The 24,560-nt window shown below is 41.6% G+C and overlaps 2 protein-coding genes across 2 annotated transcripts in view; both read right to left on the reverse strand.

Moving 5' to 3' along the window:
* mipol1 (mirror-image polydactyly 1) overlaps positions 1-9,927 on the reverse strand; it is a 30,146-nt gene extending 20,219 nt beyond the window's left edge. Inside the window, exons 1-5 of the mRNA XM_016662231.1 lie at positions 9,799-9,927; positions 9,462-9,567; positions 8,554-8,680; positions 2,640-2,673; positions 2,376-2,546 (exon numbers count right to left, since the gene is read on the reverse strand). Of these exons, the coding sequence (XP_016517717.1) occupies positions 2,376-2,546; positions 2,640-2,673; positions 8,554-8,680; positions 9,462-9,567; positions 9,799-9,927 (567 nt within the window). The remainder of the gene's footprint in view (positions 1-2,375; positions 2,547-2,639; positions 2,674-8,553; positions 8,681-9,461; positions 9,568-9,798) is intronic.
* A 4,827-nt stretch (positions 9,928-14,754) lies between these two features.
* The window catches only part of LOC107833330 (uncharacterized), a 26,469-nt gene continuing 16,663 nt past the window's right edge, over positions 14,755-24,560 (reverse strand). The window contains exons 6-11 of the mRNA XM_016662230.1: positions 22,147-22,252; positions 21,810-21,915; positions 20,902-21,028; positions 17,797-17,849; positions 14,987-15,020; positions 14,755-14,893 (exon numbers count right to left, since the gene is read on the reverse strand). Coding sequence (XP_016517716.1) covers positions 14,839-14,893; positions 14,987-15,020; positions 17,797-17,849; positions 20,902-21,028; positions 21,810-21,915; positions 22,147-22,252 — 481 coding nt within the window. The 3' untranslated portion in view covers positions 14,755-14,838. The remainder of the gene's footprint in view (positions 14,894-14,986; positions 15,021-17,796; positions 17,850-20,901; positions 21,029-21,809; positions 21,916-22,146; positions 22,253-24,560) is intronic.

Here is a 24,560-nt window from a genome sequence, read left to right on the forward strand (position 1 = left end):
TAGGAAACCACATACAAGAAAATGTGGGACATGTCTCTGCTGGCAAATAAAGGATCAATAATAAAGTTTAGCATTTAGATTGATTATTAGATCCATCTTTAAGTGACTGAGTTTTGAAGAAATCAGGATATATTATTTCTTATATTCCATTAATGCATGAGTGTGTGTACAAATAGCAACCTCATTAAATATTTTGTGTTTTCTTAATAGATGTTCACATATCAAAGTATAACCTCTGGAAAAATAAGTGATATAATTGCATGTAAAAATGGTTTTGATCGTGAGACACAGAAGGATCCCATTATGACACTCTACTCCCTTACTAGACAATGGTAAAGGTCTAATACTAACGGTCTGCAGCATTAGACCATAGAAGCACAGATTATGAGGAGAGAAAAGATCAGACTAAATGGTTCTACATGACGTCACGCCTCCTACATCCAGGTGTTCTGTCGCTGATGGAAGACGTTTTTCTACTTCATTCTGTTTGAGCTAACTATGCTACACACTCACAGTGTGTCTGGTTAATATCCAGAGGAGACACAAGTCATGCAATACAGGACAGATTTGCTCTCCTTACTTTATTAGTGGTAACAATATTATCAAATGTTTCTAAAAATAACCAAATTATGACATCAATAGTGTACTAAGCAGACTGCTGTAAAAAAATTACTTTGTAGGAAAACCTGTAGTTAAAATCATTTTAAGTTAAAGTTCCACAAATTGGAAATTGACAAAAAAAAAGAGGAGGAAAAATAGCTTATTGATGCATCGCTATTGGTATGCACTCATGGGACTAATGTGTTGAAGCAGAGACACATGACACATGGAGGCCAATGGGGCCAGCAGATCAACCTGCTGCAGCAACAAATTTTTATTAAAAATATTTATGGATGTGAAAAACCTCCAGGTCTTTGCTTTGCTACTGAACCCTGTTAGCCTCTCTAGAACCTGCTGTTTTTGCTGTTATTTTATGTGAGCTCTTCTCTGCACTCCAAAGGTCAGGTTACTGTTTCAATCTGGACAAATGTGTCAGAGGGCTGCCTCAAAATTTTAAGCCAAAAAAAAAAAAATCCATTCCGTCATTATCTTGCTGTGTAAACATGGACTGAATAAGATGTGATAGAGGATTAAACCCTCTTTATTGAGATTTATAATTTTTTATTAGCTTAATTTAAAGCTGTAAGTGGTGGAAATTGATCATTTTTGTAAAGATTGTTGAATATTTTCAGAGATTTGACAGCTTGAACTAATCAAATTTATAACCTTCTGCCTCTCTGGGCGGCTCCTTTAGGGGGCGCCACAGCAGATTATCAGCCTCCATCGCTGGCATCCTTCTCTGTCTCACATCCCTCTGAAACCTTTTCCTTTTATTAATCCCAGAACGTCCTGATCTGTCCCTCAGGACACAGTATTTATTCCTAATGCTATAGCATTTAGTTCCTTAGAAAAAAACCCCCCAACAAACATTAACAGCTCTACCAACTTCAGTTCTTTCTTATTATTAGGTCCATCATCTTTAAACATCCACTCCAGCAGGTTTCACTCCTTTCCTGCTAACATGCTAACATCTCTTTTCCTCCTTGCAGCTGCTCCTTTAATGCATTTCTCCTGGCATTCGTCTCCGATCTCTTCATCCTGCCTGCTCTCTCTTCTTCCTCTCTCGCGTGTTGCTGTTGTGAACATCACTGGCCCTTCTGTCTGACCTTGTCTGTTAGCCTGTTTATCAGCACTGTTAACTACAACAAGAGGCTCAGAGCTGATCCCTGATGTATACCATTCCACACTTTGAACACATTTACCTCACCATTGACTAACATCCTAGCTACCCATCTTGGATCTCTCTCACAGCCTCTCTGGAACCTGCTTAAACTTAGACATGACCATCTATGGTTCAACTAAAAACCACCATCACTCTAGATCAGGGGTGCCCAAAGTCGGTCCTAGAGGGCCGGCATCCTGCATGTTTTAGTTCTCTCCCTGGTTTAATGCACCTGGATAAATGATGACTCGTTACAAGGTCATCATGTAATGAGTCATCGTTACATGATGCTTTCATCGTTACATGATGCTTGTCAACCTTTTCATTGACAAGCTGAAAAGGTTGTTACTACCACCAGGGAGAGAACTAAAGCATGCAGGATGCCGGCCCTCCAGGACTGACTTTGGACACCCCTGCTCTAAATGTAACATTCAACAAATATTGATGAAAGTAGCAATGAAAGGAGAAACCTAGCAAATAGGGTTTTATCTTAAAATGTTTTTCTGAACTGTTTTTGCTGAAAAGGCAGTTCAAAATTTAGCTGGAAATTTGTCAGGATAAAAAAAAATAAAGAAATCAAACTGATGTTTGATCTGTTTAGGTGTAAACTCACCTTGTCTACAGATTTGTCTCTCTCCTCGATCACGGCCTTCATCTCCTGAGCAGTGATGTCACTCCTTCGCTGTTGTGCTAGCCGTACGCGCTGAACTAGAGCTGAGCCGAATTGCCTCACTTCCTGGACCGAGTCGGCTTCGCAGACATGCTCAAGGAGATCTTTGATGTCCTGAGAATCAGAAACAATCAGGTTGAACCTGGTCCGGTCATCAGTTCCAGAATAAACCAAACATTGGTTTGTAAATGTGCTGAGTCAGCTCACCATGTCAACGTCCTGCAGGCTGATATCATCCGACCTGAAAACAAAAGAGCAGATAATCTGTTTGTGGAGAATCTAAAGCTGGTCTGTCGCCATCTACCATGTCTAAAACATCTGTGTAAAATAGTTTTATCTTAAGCACAGACGTCCAAGGTACAAAGACAATGGGACTTCTAATCACTTTTTTTCCAATTCAGTTTGTTTATATGATGCCATTTCACTACAAATGTCATCTCAAGGCACGTTACAAAAAATAATTTCAGTTCAATCACACATTTATTGCAACTGATGCCATCAAGCAGCAGATTAGCCTCAGTTTATCATTCAAGTGAGTTTAAAATCTAAGGAAACTCAGCAGAGCATCGAGTCACTGACCTGCAGGACTCACTCCTCCTGGACGAACGAGTAACGACTTAAAACAAACACTTGCTTTGTGTTGCTGATTTAACAGCAGTCCCTCATAACAAGCATGCATATAACAACGGTACAGAGGAAAAACTCCCCTGTAAACGGGCAGCATTATGTATTTTATAGGCACATAGTGGCATTTTATATTATAATCAACTATGTTACTTTTAGTTGTAATAAAAATGCTATATATCAAATATGATTCTATAACTTAATGCCTTAAAACTGGCCCTCTGTCTCTTTAAGAAGCTCCTGCTCTTTCTGAAACTCCACCTTCATGAAGTCATCACAACGTGGCTCCTCTATTAACCCTTTAACAACGTTTTACCAGCGTTGCGATGAGAAGTAGCTCGTAATGAGCTCAGCAGAGGTTGTATTTCCAGCAGTTCGCTACTTTCTGCTGGCTAGTCTGAAGGAACCAAGTGTGGTAGTCATGGGGAAGACTGCTCACTGCGTTGGAAACGCAGATAGAGTCTCAGATAAAGACCTGAAGAAAATGCTGTTGAAGTGTGGCAGAGAGTTACTATCCAATGAAAGTAATCCTGTGCCACTCAGTGAGGCAACATAAGAAGTCAGAATGAAGTTTGCAAAGAGCTTCATTCCTGGAGACATCATGCCCTGTGCTCTGACGAAACCTTATGACATTTAGAGGGAAAAGAGAGAAGTTATAAAGTACGGAGGTGGCAGCATCATGCTGTGGAGCTTCATTGCTGCAGAGACAGAGAAGCTGGTCAGACTTTAAGCAGATAGAGCTAACATTGGGGGTGGACGGCTTGGGAGAGAAGCAAACTTGTTTGTTGAAATGGCCCAGTCAAAGTCCAGAACTACCACTTGTAAACAACAAAACTTGTTTTAACCGAGTTGAGATTTCAGCAAAAAAGAAAGTTTTGCATCAAAGTATTAGGATGAGTAACCCTTTCACTCAGCAGTTAGCTATCAACCACTATTTTGATCACCTCTAAAATCCATAAACATCAGTGGCAGGTAAGTAACAAAATGTGGAAATACTGAAGAGATATGAATACTTTTAGAAGAGGCGTCACCCTGGTGTTTGACTTGTCTATATATTTAACCTACAGAACACGTTTGCTCTTCCTGTTACTCTGCATGAACCGTCCTCCAGTGTTTGCTCTTCAGACTATTCAGCTTATTTCAAAAGTTCCAGCCAAAGCAATGCAAGCCATGCTAATATGTATATTGTGAATGACAAATAAAAGGTGTAACTTGGTGCCCTGTAGTCAATTACTGAGGTCCTACAAAGGTTCCTGGTGTCTGTGTTCCTACCAGTGACCACGGCGACCGCCTGTTAGATTACCTGAGCGCCATGCAGCAGCTGTGCAATAATTTTGTCCTGCGATCCCTAAAGTCCGTGTTAAAATCTGTCATTTTGAATTCATTTTGAAGCAGTGGAGGCTTCCCTGGAACGGACCGCTCTCCTCTCTGCTGTTCTCGGATTCTTCCTCCTCCTGACAGGAGTCTTGACGGAGGACGTGCAGCTAGTAGTAACTACCTGATCTTCTGTCTCTCCTCCTGGGAAGTTCTTTTCATTTAGTCTGCTGCTGTTTTGCTGTAATAAACTGTAATAAGGTGGTCGAGGCGGCTCCGCTCTGCAGGGAACAGCAGATAATGAAAGACCGGCCAACTCCAATAAAGCTCCACTAACACCCTGCTTACAGCCCCCCATCCAGCCTGGCTCAGCCCGGCTCGGCTTGGCTCGCTCGCTCGCTCGGCCGTCTTCATTACCACTCCCACACACCTTCACTCAGGCACGCCGCGAGCAGCCATTAGTGGGAGCACATCCAAGAGAGAATACCATCAGTCTGCATTTGTTCCTTTGACAAAGTTTTACAAGTTGTCTCCTTCGCAGAGACAGAATCTAACGTGATGTGGCTGCTTTTCTTGGAAATCCTTCATTTCATCTGAAGGAGTTTGCTCTTTCCAGGAATCTGAAAGAAGTTCTTGTCTTGTTCCATAACTTGAAAGATGGTTGAAGGGTAACCCCATATTGCTACTCTGTAAGTCCATATGGGGGCGCTTTATTTGACAGAACTTTGTTTTTACTGAGAGGGATTTTTGTCAGGTCCAAGCTCTGGTCTAAGAACATTTTTATATTTTTAACCTTTATTTTACCAGGATAAAAAAAACCCAACTGAGATTAAAAACCTCTTTTTCAAGGCATGAATTGCAACATGAAAGTGATTTTAAGCGCAGAGGTTTGAAGGATGTCATGTCAGAGTGTGAACAAACCTGCAGCAGAATGTTAGACATGTATGCAAACAAACGCAGAGCCTCCGAGGCTTTAAACATAACTTTGTTTAAAGTTATGTGGGAGAACGTTTTGGCCTTAATGCAAAATGATGTATGTGGGGAGAAAACCCAAAACTGCACATTCCTACAGACTCACTTTCCCCACAGTAACATATGATGGTGGCAGCATCATGCCGTGGAGAAGGAATACTGTAACAAAGAGGTTTAGATCAAAGCATATCAGCGTGTTAAAATGGCCTAAAAAATAACCTTTAAAAAAAATAAATCAGTCACTTGCAGATTAAAGTTGATAGACATACCTTCAAGAGATTTAAATCTGTAACTTTTGTTGGTCCACCTTAGATCAGGCATAAAAGTTCCAACCCAATCCGAGCCCATAGACACTGTGTCAAAGTCCGATCCAATCCGACCTGACCAGTTAACAGGACAGGAAGCCCAAACCTGAAGTAACTGCTATCAGTTTAAAGTATTTCCAGACCTCTGACTTCATACTCTGCTGGCTTAGTAGTAAAACAATGTGTCACTCACACTTTATACATGTGAAAATGTGTATAACAAATGTTTTGTTGTTTTTAGCTTTTGTGTAACATCTTCCAGCTCCATCTTGTCGCTTGTTGTAACCACAGGGTGAGTCAAGTGCAAATCTTCTGGGATGTGTGACAGATAGGAGTGGAGCAGGCTGTGTGCATCAGCTGTGCAGAGCGCTGGGCTTCTTACAGTCTGATTTCTTTCTTTCCTCACCAGGGTGCATCTGCCTCGTTCTTCAACCAGCATAGCAGAGGACGTCATCCCTCTGGTCGTTCAGCTCCACTGGCTACCATTGGTGTTGGTCAGAAGGGTGGATGGCGTGATATGACAGGGTAGCTGTGGCATCATCAGAAAGTGAATGTGTGGGTGAATGGAAAAAACTGACTTTATGAAAGGCATCCTGAAAAGCGCTATCCAGGTCTGATGTCATTTCATCACCAGGCAATTCAAGTCTACTTCAATGGGCTTGCAAAGACGTTATGACTCTGCTTTTCACTCTGGTCATCAAGGGATTGCCGGCTTGCAGTGAAAACACCACACTCAAGACAATCCAGACTCTGTTCATGAGCCGTTCCACGATGGCAGGTGCCACTGGAACAGGCATCTGCCATAATGCGTCTCTGGTTAATGGGTGGTACGGTGGGAACAGAGGTAAGAGTTCTTCCCAAAATCGGTGGGTCGCCGGTTTGAGTCCCTGCCCAGTCCTTTTGTCATTGTGTCCTCAGGCAAGGAATTTCACCCACCTTGCCTGCTGATGGTGCTCTAATCTGAAGATCACATGAAGTCTGGAGGTCAGTAGACAGATGGGGTCATCGGTGCACCCCAGCGACCTCTGACCCAGTCCTGTGATTCCATGTGGTCTACCTCTTCTAGGCTGTCGGTGAATGAAACAACTAGGCAGATGCTCATTAGCGTGATGGTCTATAAACATCTCTGGCTGTCTGAGTTTTTTGGGCCAAAGAATCCTAAAATAATGACAGCGGCTGAGCGACTGTCCAACAAACTGTCAGCCAGGAACTTAGGAGAAAAAGAAACACCGCCTCGCTTTATTCACACGGACATGAAACACACATTCACTGAGGTCACCTCCTCCATCAGCAAAACACACATGCTAATGCCCAAACACTAACACACAACAACATGAAGTGGCACACTGCAACACACTCACTGAGGTATTCAAGGCTTCCTCCTGCCACAGGAAAACACACACACACACCAACAAAAACTGACACACACTCCGAGTCCTGACAGATGGAACATGCTCCTCCATATTCTGTCCTCATAAAAAAGGACTGTGGCCTCCAATATCAATTACCCTCTCACTCTGGGGGTGTGAGGGTGGGTGTGTTTGAGGCAAAGGAAGAAGAACTAGGAAGAGGGGGTTTAATTCTAATTAGATTTTCTGGTCTATTTGGCTGCTGCTTGAAGAAGACAAGAGCTCATTTCACAGCCCTCAAACCAGAGTGAGGAGGTGCATAATGAAGGGGGGAGGAAGAGGAGAGTGGTGGCGGCTTGTGATCCTTCTTCAGCAGATGCTAAACATGTTTCCCATGTAAATAAATGAAAACGACAGGCCTTCCTCAGAGAAACTGCTGGTCTACAGACGGGTCACTGGAACAACATCAAACAAACATGGAGGTCTTAGAAAACACACCGTGGTGGCTTTCCGATCCCGAAAATGAACAGAGTGTGCTGAACTAGGAGCTAAGCTCTCCTCAGAATGACTCACTCTTACTCTACAGTGTCAATTTGCCAAAGCTGCTTCATTTGGTTCATCAGTTCTGCAGCCCAAACAGAAGTCTACCAACCATCAAGTCCGTACAGAGGGATTATTTTTGAGTACGCAACCTGACTGCAGAAAGCTGTCACTGGCTGCCATGGTTACCCATCATTGTCTTACCTTTTTAACACTAGCTAGCATGTTGCCAACTTACTACAACTGTTTATGACAGCCTGATAAAATAAGTTATGCTACCAAACTGACAATGAATGAGATGTGTCTTATTGACCCAAATGTGTTACATGAAGCTGAGAGGATAAATGATGAGAAAAAAATGTCACAAACTTCAGCGGACGACAGACATTACTCACTAGGAATATTAAAGAAAGTTTGTTCATGGCAAGATCAGCTCTATTTCAGTCCATCTAAAAATAAGAAACACATCCATGGTGAGGAAAGACCCAAGTGTAAAACCTCAATAGAGTTTTCCTAAAACTGTAAGTTTATATAAAAACACTATTCATATTTAGAGTGCAAAGGACCAATGTTAAATGAGGATTTCATTTACTTTGGTCACAATTAGCATTCATTTAAACTGCAGGGAGTTTCATAATGTTCTAGTTCATATTTTCTGGCTGGGCAAAGAAAAAGAAAAGACAGCAATGTGGTCTACCAGTAGCAGTGTGTAAACAGGTAAGCCCAGAATTATTCATACCACAGGTAGATTTAGATTTTAATTCATCTTAACAAGACCACCACGATCTAAATATGATATTGATGTGTGCTAAGAATGATGCTTTAGTTTGTCTTAAACCACTTCTACAGCTGACCTACATTTATGTAAAAGAACACCACAAATATTATTTACACATATTACACATTGGCAGTCTGGGGGAAAATAAATAGAACATTCATGACGACTTCATGACCACTTACATGAAAAAATACTGTGTATTATAGCTATCAGTATTTCAAGAACTGTTGGACTCATACCCAGCAGCCTCCTGCAGTCGGCGGGCACGGAGTAAAGCTTCATCTCTCTCCTCATTGGCCAGCAGTAGTCGTGACATCAGAGCCTGGTCTCGGTCCTTTTGAGCTGCCAACATCTCCTCCAGCACCTCTGAAAAAACAATGAGACAAGAACCAGTCAGAAATCCTGGTTTTAGCAAAAACAAAGCTGCAAAAATATTTCCTTTCAAAATCATTTTACTGAAAATGTAAAGAAACCGAAGAGACAAAGAGATCAGTTTGGGTGAACTGTGTAGAAACTAAAGGAACTGGGTATTCCTCAAGGTGACCGGCCAATCAGTGCAGAAATCCTTATTGCTACATGGTGTGTGTGCGTGTGTGTGTGTGTTTCAGCAGTAATAACACAGAAATGACCACAGCTCATCTGAGACTGAGAGCCAGGAGACTCTGCTGGTTATTGAAGGGTTCTGTGTGGGCTTCTACCAGGACCCGTCTCAGACTGCAGCTCTTATTTCAGAAAACAAATCTAACTGAATATAATTTTTAGATTTTCTAATTTCAGTCAGGCTCCCTCCCTTCAGCTCGGGGGAGCCTGTGTTCTGCCTGTGTAAGATTTTACACACCAAGGTGAAATGAACATCTCAGCAGAACTTGATGAGACGATCTGGAGACAAAGCAACCATCTGAATTGACGACACAAGGAAAAGTTACAGGACTTGGGTTTTGTTGTGTTCAGGGCTCTTCAGTAATGTTAACGTCAGAGATATGAACTGGTGAAGTGATTCTCTGTATTGGGCTCTACTGGGGCTGCCAAAGTACAGAAAAACTAAAACTACTACTATAACTAATAAAAGCTAAACCTAAATTCTAATGAAAAACCCAGGACTGTTCTGACCCAGGTGTGTAAACCCAGCTGACCTCCCCCTCCTTACCCATGGGTCTCTCCCAGTGTCGGGCCTCTCGCTGCTGCTCCTTCAGCTCTTCGTCCACCTCTCTCTGCAGCAGCTCCTTCTCTTTCTGAACCATCTGCACTTGAAGCTGATAAAAAGTTTCTGAATTAGAGCGCTTCAGAGGAATTCACTCTGTCTAACAGTTTAGCAGCCAATTGAGGCCTAAAGTCAGTTATGTGACCAAATACAAAATCTTCCCCACAAGCTCCAACCTTTGACCTGGGGATCAAAGGAAAGGCTAGACGTGTCCCATCTAATGGTAGCTGATGGACACAGTCTGCAGGAGAACTGCTAGAATGAAAGCAGGGCGTCTTCTGACCTTGTTGTTAAGTTCCCTCATGGCATCGAGCTCCTTCAGTAAGAAGGAGATGTTTCGGGTTGGAGTCACAGTCTGACGTGGGCTGGAGGCAGAGATCTGAGGAGAGCTGAGCAAAACCAAACGGCTCATTTAACCCATCAGCGTCTCAGTAGGCTCCACATGGGAACAGTGTCTTAATTATAGAGAAACAGCGTAAATATAAACAGCGACTTCCTTTCAGTAGAAATTATATTTGTGGCGTCAAATGATTATACAGTCATTTTAAATAAATTAGAATGTTATTGAAAAGTTTATTTATTTATGCAACATCATTCACTTGGTGAAAGATATTTTATAGTGTACATAATATCTTTCCTATGAGCATATACATATTTTTTTAATTATATACATTTTTTTATTTAACTTGAGATTAAAAGCCTTTTTCTCAAAGTAATCATGGCCAAGTGGCAGCAACAAATGCAACATAAAAAGTTACACAAAGTTCTGTGAAAATTGATGCAAAGTGTTGATGAAATGAAAAGGAACATGGAAGGACAAAGAACAAACAAGGCATAGAAATAAAGCAATAAAAAACACAGAAAAATACAAACCATTATAGAATAACTCAGGACAGATCAACAGATGAGCAAATATTTACATGATCTCATCCAAGGTATGCATGCTCAAGGAGCAGACTTGAGCAAAAACAGTAAAAAGAAAAATCCCCATGGTGTGTGTTGGTAACTTTAGTTTTTTCTTTTAGAATTGACTGACTGGTAGTTTCTGGATGTTTCCATCTGAACAGACAACGCTGGAGTTTCTACAGTAGCAGGCAGCGATGCGACTCCTGGTCAGTTTAGCTGTGTTTGGTCAGGTCTCCTGAGACGTCACCTCGGTGTGTTTCATTAGTTTCCTCCTGTGTGTTGTTAGGTGTTTTAAAGTGAGGTTGCGCCCTCACATTATCAGATCTGAAGCACAGAAGTGCAGGCAGCAGATTTAATAAGCACCGACTGATGTTCGCCTGTAATTCTCCCTTATTACCTTAAAGGTCAGATTGCTTCTTAGTGTAATAAAGCAGGTAAATAAGGCAGTGAAATATGAGTGACACTGTATTTTGTAATTGACTGTTTCTGACTTTATTATATCAGCTCATTCTAATCAACTGCTCCCCCTCCTGCTGAAGCTGCTTTTACTAGCTTCTTATTTCTATAAGGCCCTCAAGCACTTCAGCTAATCAAATCAAAGGCTAAATTTATCAGCTACCACTTCATACAGCGCAGCACCTCCAACTGCTCCACACGTTTATTTGAAAAAGAATCGAAAGAAGAGACGCATTAACATGAATCATCGTATCTGCAAAAAAAAGATGGGGTTTCAATGAAAAGCAATAAACTTTTTAATAAATCTTTTTGTGGCACAGCTCGGCAGACGCAAAATTAATCCTTAAAAATAAGTACACATATTATAGAATTTCCAATATTATTATTATTTAACTAACGTAGTTCAGGTAGATGACATCGATGATCTCTCTTATTTATTGTAAAAGCTGTAAGGTCAGCCAGACCTCCTCTAAGCTTCAGTACTAACATGTGGGATGTTGCACCTGGAATATAAGTAAGAACTGGTGTTTCATGTCAACTACCCAGTCTGACCTAAGAATAATCCCATATCGTTGATAGTGTTGCACTGTGACTCAATCAGGTCCTGGACGAGGCTTAAAGCTTTCCTTTTCGACAAAGCCTATAGATAGACTGGCTTAGGTTTAAGCCAGTCTATCTATAGGCTGGCTTAAACCAGCCTATAGAGCAGGGGTGGGCAATCCTGGTCCTCGAGGGCCGGTGTCCTGCAACTCTTCGATGTCTCCTTGGCCCAACACACCTGGATCCAANCCACTATGTGTTTGGACAATACACAATAATGTCATGGATGTTAAAGAGTCATCTATTTATTTTAAACATATCTGAACTCCACTGATGTGTAGCTGCAGGTACAGTGGTGCTCCTCTATGGAAACGAGTTTCAGCTTTTATGTTTTCCAGGAAGAACTTTCTCATTTCTCTTTTCAGTCCCTCCCATTCTCTTTTGAAGCCAGTTGCTTTGGTTACCACCGCTGTTTGGCGATGCTGGAGCAGTTTAGGTAACCATAGCTACCGCACTCTGTCAGTCACAGCAAGGAAACAGATGAAGGCTCCTGATCTGATTCTTTTTTTTTTTTCATCTGGAAAAATATCAGAGGCGGGGCTTCTGAGCCCACCACCTGCCGCAGAGCATGCTGGGAGCACAACCAATCTCCATGTTCAACTGGCCAACTCTATTTCGCTCATATCCCACCAACAGCCAGACTCATCTCTTTTCATTTCTACTGATTTCAACCCCACCCCCACAGAGAGCAGTATATAAATTGTGGGTAATAAATCCAACACTCTGCAGGTTTTGGTAATAAACTCTGTGAATTGAACTTTGATCATAATCAGCCTCCAGAGGAGAGATGGGGGTTGGGGGAGAGAGAAAATGTGGATTTTCTACTTTAAAGTAAGAATGAAAATTGTAGCTAGAAACTTAGAAATAAATAGGAAACCACATACAAGAAAATGTGGGACATGTCTCTGCTGGCAAATAAAGGATCAATAATAAAGTTTAGCATTTAGATTGATTATTAGATCCATCTTTAAGTGACTGAGTTTTGAAGAAATCAGGATATATTATTTCTTATATTCCATTAATGCATGAGTGTGTGTACAAATGGCAACCTCATTAAATATTTTGTGTTTTCTTAATAGATGTTCACATATCAAAGTATAACCTCTGGAAAAATAAGTGATATAATTGCATGTAAAAATGGTTTTGATCGTGAGACACAGAAGGATCCCATTATGACACTCTACTCCCTTACTAGACAATGGTAAAGGTCTAATACTAACGGTCTGCAGCATTAGACCATAGAAGCACAGATTATGAGGAGAGAAAAGATCAGACTAAATGGTTCTACATGACGTCACGCCTCCTACATCCAGGTGTTCTGTCACTGATGGAAGACGTTTTTCTACTTCATTCTGTTTGAGCTAACTATGCTACACACTCACAGTGTGTCTGGCTAATATCCAGAGGAGACACAAGTCATGCAATACAGGACAGATTTGCTCTCCTTACTTTATTAGTGGTAACAATATTATCAAATGTTTCTAAAAATAACCAAATTATGACATCAATAGTGTACTAAGCAGACTGCTGTAAAAAAATTACTTTGTAGGAAAACCTGTAGTTAAAATCATTTTAAGTTAAAGTTCCACAAATTGGAAATTGACAAAAAAAAAGAGGAGGAAAAATAGCTTATTGATGCATCGCTATTGGTATGCACTCATGGGACTAATGTGTTGAAGCAGAGACACATGACACATGGAGGCCAATGGGGCCAGCAGATCAACCTGCTGCAGCAACAAATTTTTATTAAAAATATTTATGGATGTGAAAAACCTCCAGGTCTTTGCTTTGCTAACTGAACCCTGTTAGCCTCTCTAGAACCTGCTGTTTTTGCTGTTATTTTATGTGAGCTCTTCTCTGCACTCCAAAGGTCAGGTTACTGTTTCAATCTGGACAAATGTGTCAGAGGGCTGCCTCAAAATTTTAAGCCAAAAAAAAAAAAATCCATTCCGTCATTATCTTGCTGTGTAAACATGGACTGAATAAGATGTGATAGAGGATTAAACCCTCTTTATTGAGATTTATAATTTTTTATTAGCTTAATTTAAAGCTGTAAGTGGTGGAAATTGATCATTTTTGTAAAGATTGTTGAATATTTTCAGAGATTTGACAGCTTGAACTAATCAAATTTATAACCTTCTGCCTCTCTGGGCGGCTCCTTTAGGGGGCGCCACAGCAGATTATCAGCCTCCATCGCTGGCATCCTTCTCTGTCTCACATCCCTCTGAAACCTTTTCCTTTTATTAATCCCAGAACGTCCTGATCTGTCCCTCAGGACACAGTATTTATTCCTAATGCTATAGCATTTAGTTCCTTAGAAAAAAACCCCCCAACAAACATTAACAGCTCTACCAACTTCAGTTCTTTCTTATTATTAGGTCCATCATCTTTAAACATCCACTCCAGCAGGTTTCACTCCTTTCCTGCTAACATGCTAACATCTCTTTTCCTCCTTGCAGCTGCTCCTTTAATGCATTTCTCCTGGCATTCGTCTCCGATCTCTTCATCCTGCCTGCTCTCTCTTCTTCCTCTCTCGCGTGTTGCTGTTGTGAACATCACTGGCCCTTCTGTCTGACCTTGTCTGTTAGCCTGTTTATCAGCACTGTTAACTACAACAAGAGGCTCAGAGCTGATCCCTGATGTATACCATTCCACACTTTGAACACATTTACCTCACCATTGACTAACATCCTAGCTACCCATCTTGGATCTCTCTCACAGCCTCTCTGGAACCTGCTTAAACTTAGACATGACCATCTATGGTTCAACTAAAAACCACCATCACTCTAGATCAGGGGTGCCCAAAGTCGGTCCTAGAGGGCCGGCATCCTGCATGTTTTAGTTCTCTCCCTGGTTTAATGCACCTGGATAAATGATGACTCGTTACAAGGTCATCATGTAATGAGTCATCGTTACATGATGCTTTCATCGTTACATGATGCTTGTCAACCTTTTCATTGACAAGCTGAAAAGGTTGTTACTACCACCAGGGAGAGAACTAAAGCATGCAGGATGCCGGCCCTCCAGGACTGACTTTGGACACCCCTGCTCTAAATGTAACATTCAACAAATATTGATGAAAGTAGCAATGAAAGGAGAAACCTAGCAAATAGGGTTTTATCTTAAAATGTTTTTCTGAACTGTTTTTGCTGAAAAGGCAGTTCAAAATTTAGCTGGAAATTTGTCAGGATAAAAAAAAATAAAGAAATCAAACTGATGTTTGATCTGTTTAGGTGTAAACTCACCTTGTCTACAGATTTGTCTCTCTCCTCGATCACGGCCTTCATCTCCTGAGCAGTGATGTCACTCCTTCGCTGTTGTGCTAGCCGTACGCGCTGAACTAGAGCTGAGCCGAATTGCCTCACTTCCTGGACCGAGTCGGCTTCGCAGACATGCTCAAGGAGATCTTTGATGTCCTGAGAATCAGAAACAATCAGGTTGAACCTGGTCCGGTCATCAGTTCCAGAATAAACCAAACATTGGTTTGTAAATGTGCTGAGTCAGCTCACCATGTCAACGTCCTGCAGGCTGATATCATCCGACCTGAAAACAAAAGAGCAGATAATCTGTTTGTGGAGAATCTAAAGCTGGTCTGTCGCCATCTACCATGTCTAAAACATCTGTGTAAAATAGTTTTATCTTAAGCACAGACGTCCAAGGTACAAAGACAATGGGACTTCTAATCACTTTTTTTCCAATTCAGTTTGTTTATATGATGCCATTTCACTACAAATGTCATCTCAAGGCACGTTACAAAAAATAATTTCAGTTCAATCACACATTTATTGCAACTGATGCCATCAAGCAGCAGATTAGCCTCAGTTTATCATTCAAGTGAGTTTAAAATCTAAGGAAACTCAGCAGAGCATCGAGTCACTGACCTGCAGGACTCACTCCTCCTGGACGAACGAGTAACGACTTAAAACAAACACTTGCTTTGTGTTGCTGATTTAACAGCAGTCCCTCATAACAAGCATGCATATAACAACGGTACAGAGGAAAAACTCCCCTGTAAACGGGCAGCATTATGTATTTTATAGGCACATAGTGGCATTTTATATTATAATCAACTATGTTACTTTTAGTTGTAATAAAAATGCTATATATCAAATATGATTCTATAACTTAATGCCTTAAAACTGGCCCTCTGTCTCTTTAAGAAGCTCCTGCTCTTTCTGAAACTCCACCTTCATGAAGTCATCACAACGTGGCTCCTCTATTAACCCTTTAACAACGTTTTACCAGCGTTGCGATGAGAAGTAGCTCGTAATGAGCTCAGCAGAGGTTGTATTTCCAGCAGTTCGCTACTTTCTGCTGGCTAGTCTGAAGGAACCAAGTGTGGTAGTCATGGGGAAGACTGCTCACTGCGTTGGAAACGCAGATAGAGTCTCAGATAAAGACCTGAAGAAAATGCTGTTGAAGTGTGGCAGAGAGTTACTATCCAATGAAAGTAATCCTGTGCCACTCAGTGAGGCAACATAAGAAGTCAGAATGAAGTTTGCAAAGAGCTTCATTCCTGGAGACATCATGCCCTGTGCTCTGACGAAACCTTATGACATTTAGAGGGAAAAGAGAGAAGTTATAAAGTACGGAGGTGGCAGCATCATGCTGTGGAGCTTCATTGCTGCAGGGACAGAGAAGCTGGTCAGACTTTAAGCAGACAGAGCTAACATTGGGGGTGGAAGGCTTGGGAGAGAAGCAAACTTGTTTGTTGGAATGGCCCAGTCAAAGTCCAGAACTACCACTTGTAAACAACAAAACTTGTTTTAACTGAGTTGAGATTTCAGCAAAAAAGAAAGTTTTGCATCAAAGTATTAGGATGAGTAACCCTTTCACTCAGCAGTTAGCTATCAACCACTATTTTGATCACCTCTAAAATCCATAAACATCAGTGGCAGGTAAGTAACAAAATGTGGAAATACTGAAGAGATATGAATACTTTTAGAAGAGGCGTCACCCTGGTGTTTGACTTGTCTATATATTTAACCTACAGAACACGTTTGCTCTTCCTGTTACTCTGCATGAACCGTCCTCCAGTGTTTGCTCTTCAGACTATTCAGCTTATTTCAAAAGTTCCAGCCAAAGCAATGCAAGCCATGCTAATATGTATATTGTGAATGACAAATAAAAGGTGTAACTTGGTGCCCTGTAGTCAATTACTGAGGTCCTACAAAGGTTCCTGGTGTCTGTGTTCCTACCAGTGACCACGGCGACCGCCTGTTAGATTACCTGAGCGCCATGCAGCAGCTGTGCAATAATTTTGTCCTGCGATCCCTAAAGTCCGTGTTAAAATCTGTCATTTTGAATTCATTTTGAAGCAGTGGAGGCTTCCCTGGAACGGACCGCTCTCCTCTCTGCTGTTCTCGGATTCTTCCTCCTCCTGACAGGAGTCTTGACGGAGGACGTGCAGCTAGTAGTAACTACCTGATCTTCTGTCTCTCCTCCTGGGAAGTTCTTTTCATTTAGTCTGCTGCTGTTTTGCTGTAATAAACTGTAATAAGGTGGTCGAGGCGGCTCCGCTCTGCAGGGAACAGCAGATAATGAAAGACCGGCCAACTCCAATAAAGCTCCACTAACACCCTGCTTACAGCCCCCCATCCAGCCTGGCTCAGCCCGGCTCGGCTTGGCTCGCTCGCTCGCTCGGCCGTCTTCATTACCACTCCCACACACCTTCACTCAGGCACGCCGCGAGCAGCCATTAGTGGGAGCACATCCAAGAGAGAATACCATCAGTCTGCATTTGTTCCTTTGACAAAGTTTTACAAGTTGTCTCCTTCGCAGAGACAGAATCTAACGTGATGTGGCTGCTTTTCTTGGAAATCCTTCATTTCATCTGAAGGAGTTTGCTCTTTCCAGGAATCTGAAAGAAGTTCTTGTCTTGTTCCATAACTTGAAAGATGGTTGAAGGGTAACCCCATATTGCTACTCTGTAAGTCCATATGGGGGCGCTTTATTTGACAGAACTTTGTTTTTACTGAGAGGGATTTTTGTCAGGTCCAAGCTCTGGTCTAAGAACATTTTTATATTTTTAACCTTTATTTTACCAGGATAAAAAAAAAACCAACTGAGATTAAAAACCTCTTTTTCAAGGCATGAATTGCAACATGAAAGTGATTTTAAGCGCAGAGGTTTGAAGGATGTCATGTCAGAGTGTGAACAAACCTGCAGCAGAATGTTAGACATGTATGCAAACAAACGCAGAGCCTCCGAGGCTTTAAACATAACTTTGTTTAAAGTTATGTGGGAGAACGTTTTGGCCTTAATGCAAAATGATGTATGTGGGGAGAAAACCCAAAACTGCACATTCCTACAGACTCACTTTCCCCACAGTAACATATGATGGTGGCAGCATCATGCCGTGGAGAAGGAATACTGTAACAAAGAGGTTTAGATCAAAGCATATCAGCGTGTTAAAATGGCCTAAAAAATAACCTTTAAAAAAAATAAATCAGTCACTTGCAGATTAAAGTTGATAGACATACCTTCAAGAGATTTAAATCTGTAACTTTTGTTGGTCCACCTTAGATCAGGCATAAAAGTTCCAACCCAATCCGAGCCCATAGACACTGTGTCAAAGTCCGATCCAATCCGACCTGACCAGTTAACAGGACAGGAAGCCCAAACCTGAAGTAACTGCTATCAGTTTAAAGTATTTCCAGACCTCTGACTTCATACTCTGCTGGCTTAGTAGTAAAACAATGTGTCACTCACACTTTATACATGTGAAAATGTGTATAACAAATGTTTTGTTGTTTTTAGCTTTTGTGTAACATCTTCCAGCTCCATCTTGTCGCTTGTTGTAACCACAGGGTGAGTCAAGTGCAAATCTTCTGGGATGTGTGACAGATAGGAGTGGAGCAGGCTGTGTGCATCAGCTGTGCAGAGCGCTGGGCTTCTTACAGTCTGATTTCTTTCTTTCCTCACCAGGGTGCATCTGCCTCGTTCTTCAACCAGCATAGCAGAGGACGTCATCCCTCTGGTCGTTCAGCTCCACTGGCTACCATTGGTGTTGGTCAGAAGGGTGGATGGCGTGATATGACAGGGTAGCTGTGGCATCATCAGAAAGTGAATGTGTGGGTGAATGGAAAAAACTGACTTTATGAAAGGCATCCTGAAAAGCGCTATCCAGGTCTGATGTCATTTCATCACCAGGCAATTCAAGTCTACTTCAATGGGCTTGCAAAGACGTTATGACTCTGCTTTTCACTCTGGTCATCAAGGGATTGCCGGCTTGCAGTGAAAACACCACACTCAAGACAATCCAGACTCTGTTCATGAGCCGTTCCACGATGGCAGGTGCCACTGGAACAGGCATCTGCCATAATGCGTCTCTGGTTAATGGGTGGTACGGTGGGAACAGAGGTAAGAGTTCTTCCCAAAATCGGTGGGTCGCCGGTTTGAGTCCCTGCCCAGTCCTTTTGTCATTGTGTCCTCAGGCAAGGAATTTCACCCACCTTGCCTGCTGATGGTGCTCTAATCTGAAGATCACATGAAGTCTGGAGGTCAGTAGACAGATGGGGTCATCGGTGCACCCCAGCGACCTCTGACCCAGTCCTGTGATTCCATGTGGTCTACCTCTTCTAGGCTGTCGGTGAATGAAACAACTAGGCAGATGCTCATTAGCGTGATGGTCTATAAACATCTCTGGCTGTCTGAGTTTTTTGGGCCAAAGAATCCTAAAATAATGACAGCGGCTGAGCGACTGTCCAACAAACTGTCAGCCAGGAACTTAGGAGAAAAAGAAACACCGCCTCGCTTTATTCACACGGACATGAAACACACATTCACTGAGGTCACCTCCTCCATCAGCAAAACACACATGCTAATGCCCAAACACTAACACACAACAACATGAAGTGGCACACTGCAACACACTCACTGAGGTATTCAAGGCTTCCTCCTGCCACAGGAAAACACACACACACACCAACAAAAACTGACACACACTCCGAGTCCTGACAGATGGAACATGCTCCTCCATATTCTGTCCTCATAAAAAAGGACTGTGGCCTCCAATATCAATTACCCTCTCACTCTGGGGGTGTGAGGGTGGGTGTGTTTGAGGCAAAGGAAGAAGAACTAGGAAGAGGGGGTTTAATTCTAATTAGATTTTCTGGTCTATTTGGCTGCTGCTTGAAGAAGACAAGAGCTCATTTCACAGCCCTCAAACCAGAGTGAGGAGGTGCATAATGAAGGGGGGAGGAAGAGGAGAGTGGTGGCGGCTTGTGATCCTTCTTCAGCAGATGCTAAACATGTTTCCCATGTAAATAAATGAAAACGACAGGCCTTCCTCAGAGAAACTGCTGGTCTACAGACGGGTCACTGGAACAACATCAAACAAACATGGAGGTCTTAGAAAACACACCGTGGTGGCTTTCCGATCCCGAAAATGAACAGAGTGTGCTGAACTAGGAGCTAAGCTCTCCTCAGAATGACTCACTCTTACTCTACAGTGTCAATTTGCCAAAGCTGCTTCATTTGGTTCATCAGTTCTGCAGCCCAAACAGAAGTCTACCAACCATCAAGTCCGTACAGAGGGATTATTTTTGAGTACGCAACCTGACTGCAGAAAGCTGTCACTGGCTGCCATGGTTACCCATCATTGTCTTACCTTTTTAACACTAGCTAGCATGTTGCCAACTTACTACAACTGTTTATGACAGCCTGATAAAATAAGTTATGCTACCAAACTGACAATGAATGAGATGTGTCTTATTGACCCAAATGTGTTACATGAAGCTGAGAGGATAAATGATGAGAAAAAAATGTCACAAACTTCAGCGGACGACAGACATTACTCACTAGGAATATTAAAGAAAGTTTGTTCATGGCAAGATCAGCTCTATTTCAGTCCATCTAAAAATAAGAAACACATCCATGGTGAGGAAAGACCCAAGTGTAAAACCTCAATAGAGTTTTCCTAAAACTGTAAGTTTATATAAAAACACTATTCATATTTAGAGTGCAAAGGACCAATGTTAAATGAGGATTTCATTTACTTTGGTCACAATTAGCATTCATTTAAACTGCAGGGAGTTTCATAATGTTCTAGTTCATATTTTCTGGCTGGGCAAAGAAAAAGAAAAGACAGCAATGTGGTCTACCAGTAGCAGTGTGTAAACAGGTAAGCCCAGAATTATTCATACCACAGGTAGATTTAGATTTTAATTCATCTTAACAAGACCACCACGATCTAAATATGATATTGATGTGTGCTAAGAATGATGCTTTAGTTTGTCTTAAACCACTTCTACAGCTGACCTACATTTATGTAAAAGAACACCACAAATATTATTTACACATATTACACATTGGCAGTCTGGGGGAAAATAAATAGAACATTCATGACGACTTCATGACCACTTACATGAAAAAATACTGTGTATTATAGCTATCAGTATTTCAAGAACTGTTGGACTCATACCCAGCAGCCTCCTGCAGTCGGCGGGCACGGAGTAAAGCTTCATCTCTCTCCTCATTGGCCAGCAGTAGTCGTGACATCAGAGCCTGGTCTCGGTCCTTTTGAGCTGCCAACATCTCCTCCAGCACCTCTGAAAAAACAATGAGACAAGAACCAGTCAGAAATCCTGGTTTTAGCAAAAACAAAGCTGCAAAAATATTTCCTTTCAAAATCATTTTACTGAAAATGTAAAGAAACCGAAGAGACAAAGAGATCAGTTTGGGTGAACTGTGTAGAAACTAAAGGAACTGGGTATTCCTCAAGGTGACCGGCCAATCAGTGCAGAAATCCTTATTGCTACATGGTGTGTGTGCGTGTGTGTGTGTGTTTCAGCAGTAATAACACAGAAATGACCACAGCTCATCTGAGACTGAGAGCCAGGAGACTCTGCTGGTTATTGAAGGGTTCTGTGTGGGCTTCTACCAGGACCCGTCTCAGACTGCAGCTCTTATTTCAGAAAACAAATCTAACTGAATATAATTTTTAGATTTTCTAATTTCAGTCAGGCTCCCTCCCTTCAGCTCGGGGGAGCCTGTGTTCTGCCTGTGTAAGATTTTACACACCAAGGTGAAATGAACATCTCAGCAGAACTTGATGAGACGATCTGGAGACAAAGCAACCATCTGAATTGACGACACAAGGAAAAGTTACAGGACTTGGGTTTTGTTGTGTTCAGGGCTCTTCAGTAATGTTAACGTCAGAGATATGAACTGGTGAAGTGATTCTCTGTATTGGGCTCTACTGGGGCTGCCAAAGTACAGAAAAACTAAAACTACTACTATAACTAATAAAAGCTAAACCTAAATTCTAATGAAAAACCCAGGACTGTTCTGACCCAGGTGTGTAAACCCAGCTGACCTCCCCCTCCTTACCCATGGGTCTCTCCCAGTGTCGGGCCTCTCGCTGCTGCTCCTTCAGCTCTTCGTCCACCTCTCTCTGCAGCAGCTCCTTCTCTTTCTGAACCATCTGCACTTGAAGCTGATAAAAAGTTTCTGAATTAGAGCGCTTCAGAGGAATTCACTCTGTCTAACAGTTTAGCAGCCAATTGAGGCCTAAAGTCAGTTATGTGACCAAATACAAAATCTTCCCCACAAGCTCCAACCTTTGACCTGGGGATCAAAGGAAAGGCTAGACGTGTCCCATCTAATGGTAGCTGATGGACACAGTCTGCAGGAGAACTGCTAGAATGAAAGCAGGGCGTCTTCTGACCTTGTTGTTAAGTTCCCTCATGGCATCGAGCTCCTTCAGTAAGAAGGAGATGTTTCGGGTTGGAGTCACAGTCTGACGTGGGCTGGAGGCAGAGATCTGAGGAGAGCTGAGCAAAACCAAACGGCTCATTTAACCCATCAGCGTCTCAGTAGGCTCCACATGGGAACAGTGTCTTAATTATAGAGAAACAGCGTAAATATAAACAGCGACTTCCTTTCAGTAGAAATTATATTTGTGGCGTCAAATGATTATACAGTCATTTTAAATAAATTAGAATGTTATTGAAAAGTTTATTTATTTATGCAACATCATTCACTTGGTGAAAGATATTTTATAGTGTACATAATATCTTTCCTATGAGCATATACATATTTTTTTAATTATATACATTTTTTTATTTAACTTGAGATTAAAAGCCTTTTTCTCAAAGTAATCATGGCCAAGTGGCAGCAACAAATGCAACATAAAAAGTTACACAAAGTTCTGTGAAAATTGATGCAAAGTGTTGATGAAATGAAAAGGAACATGGAAGGACAAAGAACAAACAAGGCATAGAAATAAAGCAATAAAAAACACAGAAAAATACAAACCATTATAGAATAACTCAGGACAGATCAACAGATGAGCAAATATTTACATGATCTCATCCAAGGTATGCATGCTCAAGGAGCAGACTTGAGCAAAAACAGTAAAAAGAAAAATCCCCATGGTGTGTGTTGGTAACTTTAGTTTTTTCTTTTAGAATTGACTGACTGGTAGTTTCTGGATGTTTCCATCTGAACAGACAACGCTGGAGTTTCTACAGTAGCAGGCAGCGATGCGACTCCTGGTCAGTTTAGCTGTGTTTGGTCAGGTCTCCTGAGACGTCACCTCGGTGTGTTTCATTAGTTTCCTCCTGTGTGTTGTTAGGTGTTTTAAAGTGAGGTTGCGCCCTCACATTATCAGATCTGAAGCACAGAAGTGCAGGCAGCAGATTTAATAAGCACCGACTGATGTTCGCCTGTAATTCTCCCTTATTACCTTAAAGGTCAGATTGCTTCTTAGTGTAATAAAGCAGGTAAATAAGGCAGTGAAATATGAGTGACACTGTATTTTGTAATTGACTGTTTCTGACTTTATTATATCAGCTCATTCTAATCAACTGCTCCCCCTCCTGCTGAAGCTGCTTTTACTAGCTTCTTATTTCTATAAGGCCCTCAAGCACTTCAGCTAATCAAATCAAAGGCTAAATTTATCAGCTACCACTTCATACAGCGCAGCACCTCCAACTGCTCCACACGTTTATTTGAAAAAGAATCGAAAGAAGAGACGCATTAACATGAATCATCGTATCTGCAAAAAAAAGATGGGGTTTCAATGAAAAGCAATAAACTTTTTAATAAATCTTTTTGTGGCACAGCTCGGCAGACGCAAAATTAATCCTTAAAAATAAGTACACATATTATAGAATTTCCAATATTATTATTATTTAACTAACGTAGTTCAGGTAGATGACATCGATGATCTCTCTTATTTATTGTAAAAGCTGTAAGGTCAGCCAGACCTCCTCTAAGCTTCAGTACTAACATGTGGGATGTTGCACCTGGAATATAAGTAAGAACTGGTGTTTCATGTCAACTACCCAGTCTGACCTAAGAATAATCCCATATCGTTGATAGTGTTGCACTGTGACTCAATCAGGTCCTGGACGNTACTGGAGGGAAAACTGACCACTTTCTCTCAATTTCTTCTACTACTCTAACTTGCTTTTTTATTACAATTTCAAATGTTAATTTTATGTTTTCCCAGATTTTCTTTTCTCTTCATCTCAATAGAAGCTACATCTGGTCTGGTGGTTTGCGTGGCTGTGAGTCCTTCCTGGAAGAGGCCATCACCTGACTTAATGCTGCCATCACCTAATTACGCTCTCTCTCCAGCAAAATTTTTTTTTACCAACACAGAAGGTTAGTAAAAAGTTTATTTTGTGTCTCTGCTCTGTCTTCTCAAACCTCCAGTCGGTCGTGGTAGATGGCTGCTTATACTGACCCAGGTTCTGGTTCTGCTGGAGGTTTCTTCCTGTTAAACAGGAGTTTTTCCTCTCCACTGTCACTACATGCATGCTGAGTAGGAGGGACGGCTGGGAAGTCAACAACAATGCAAGCGGTTATCTGCTTTTGCTGCTCGGCCAGGACTGAGTGCTGCGACTCGATGGGGTTCGTCAGAAACTTCTTAAACTAATTTGAATAATGAACTCAGCTTAATGTACTGTTTGATAACTGAGGTCGACTGGAATGCGGGTGTGATTTAATTTAAATTTTTACAAAGTGTCTCAAGACATCATATATATATATATATATACACTGCTCAAAAAAATAAAGGGAACACTCAAATAACACATCTTAGATCTGAATGAATGAAATATTCTCATTGAATAC

Source organism: Poecilia formosa, unplaced genomic scaffold (genome assembly GCF_000485575.1).
Source record: "Poecilia formosa unplaced genomic scaffold, Poecilia_formosa-5.1.2 Scaffold364, whole genome shotgun sequence".
NCBI classification, from domain to species: domain Eukaryota; kingdom Metazoa; phylum Chordata; class Actinopteri; order Cyprinodontiformes; family Poeciliidae; genus Poecilia; species Poecilia formosa.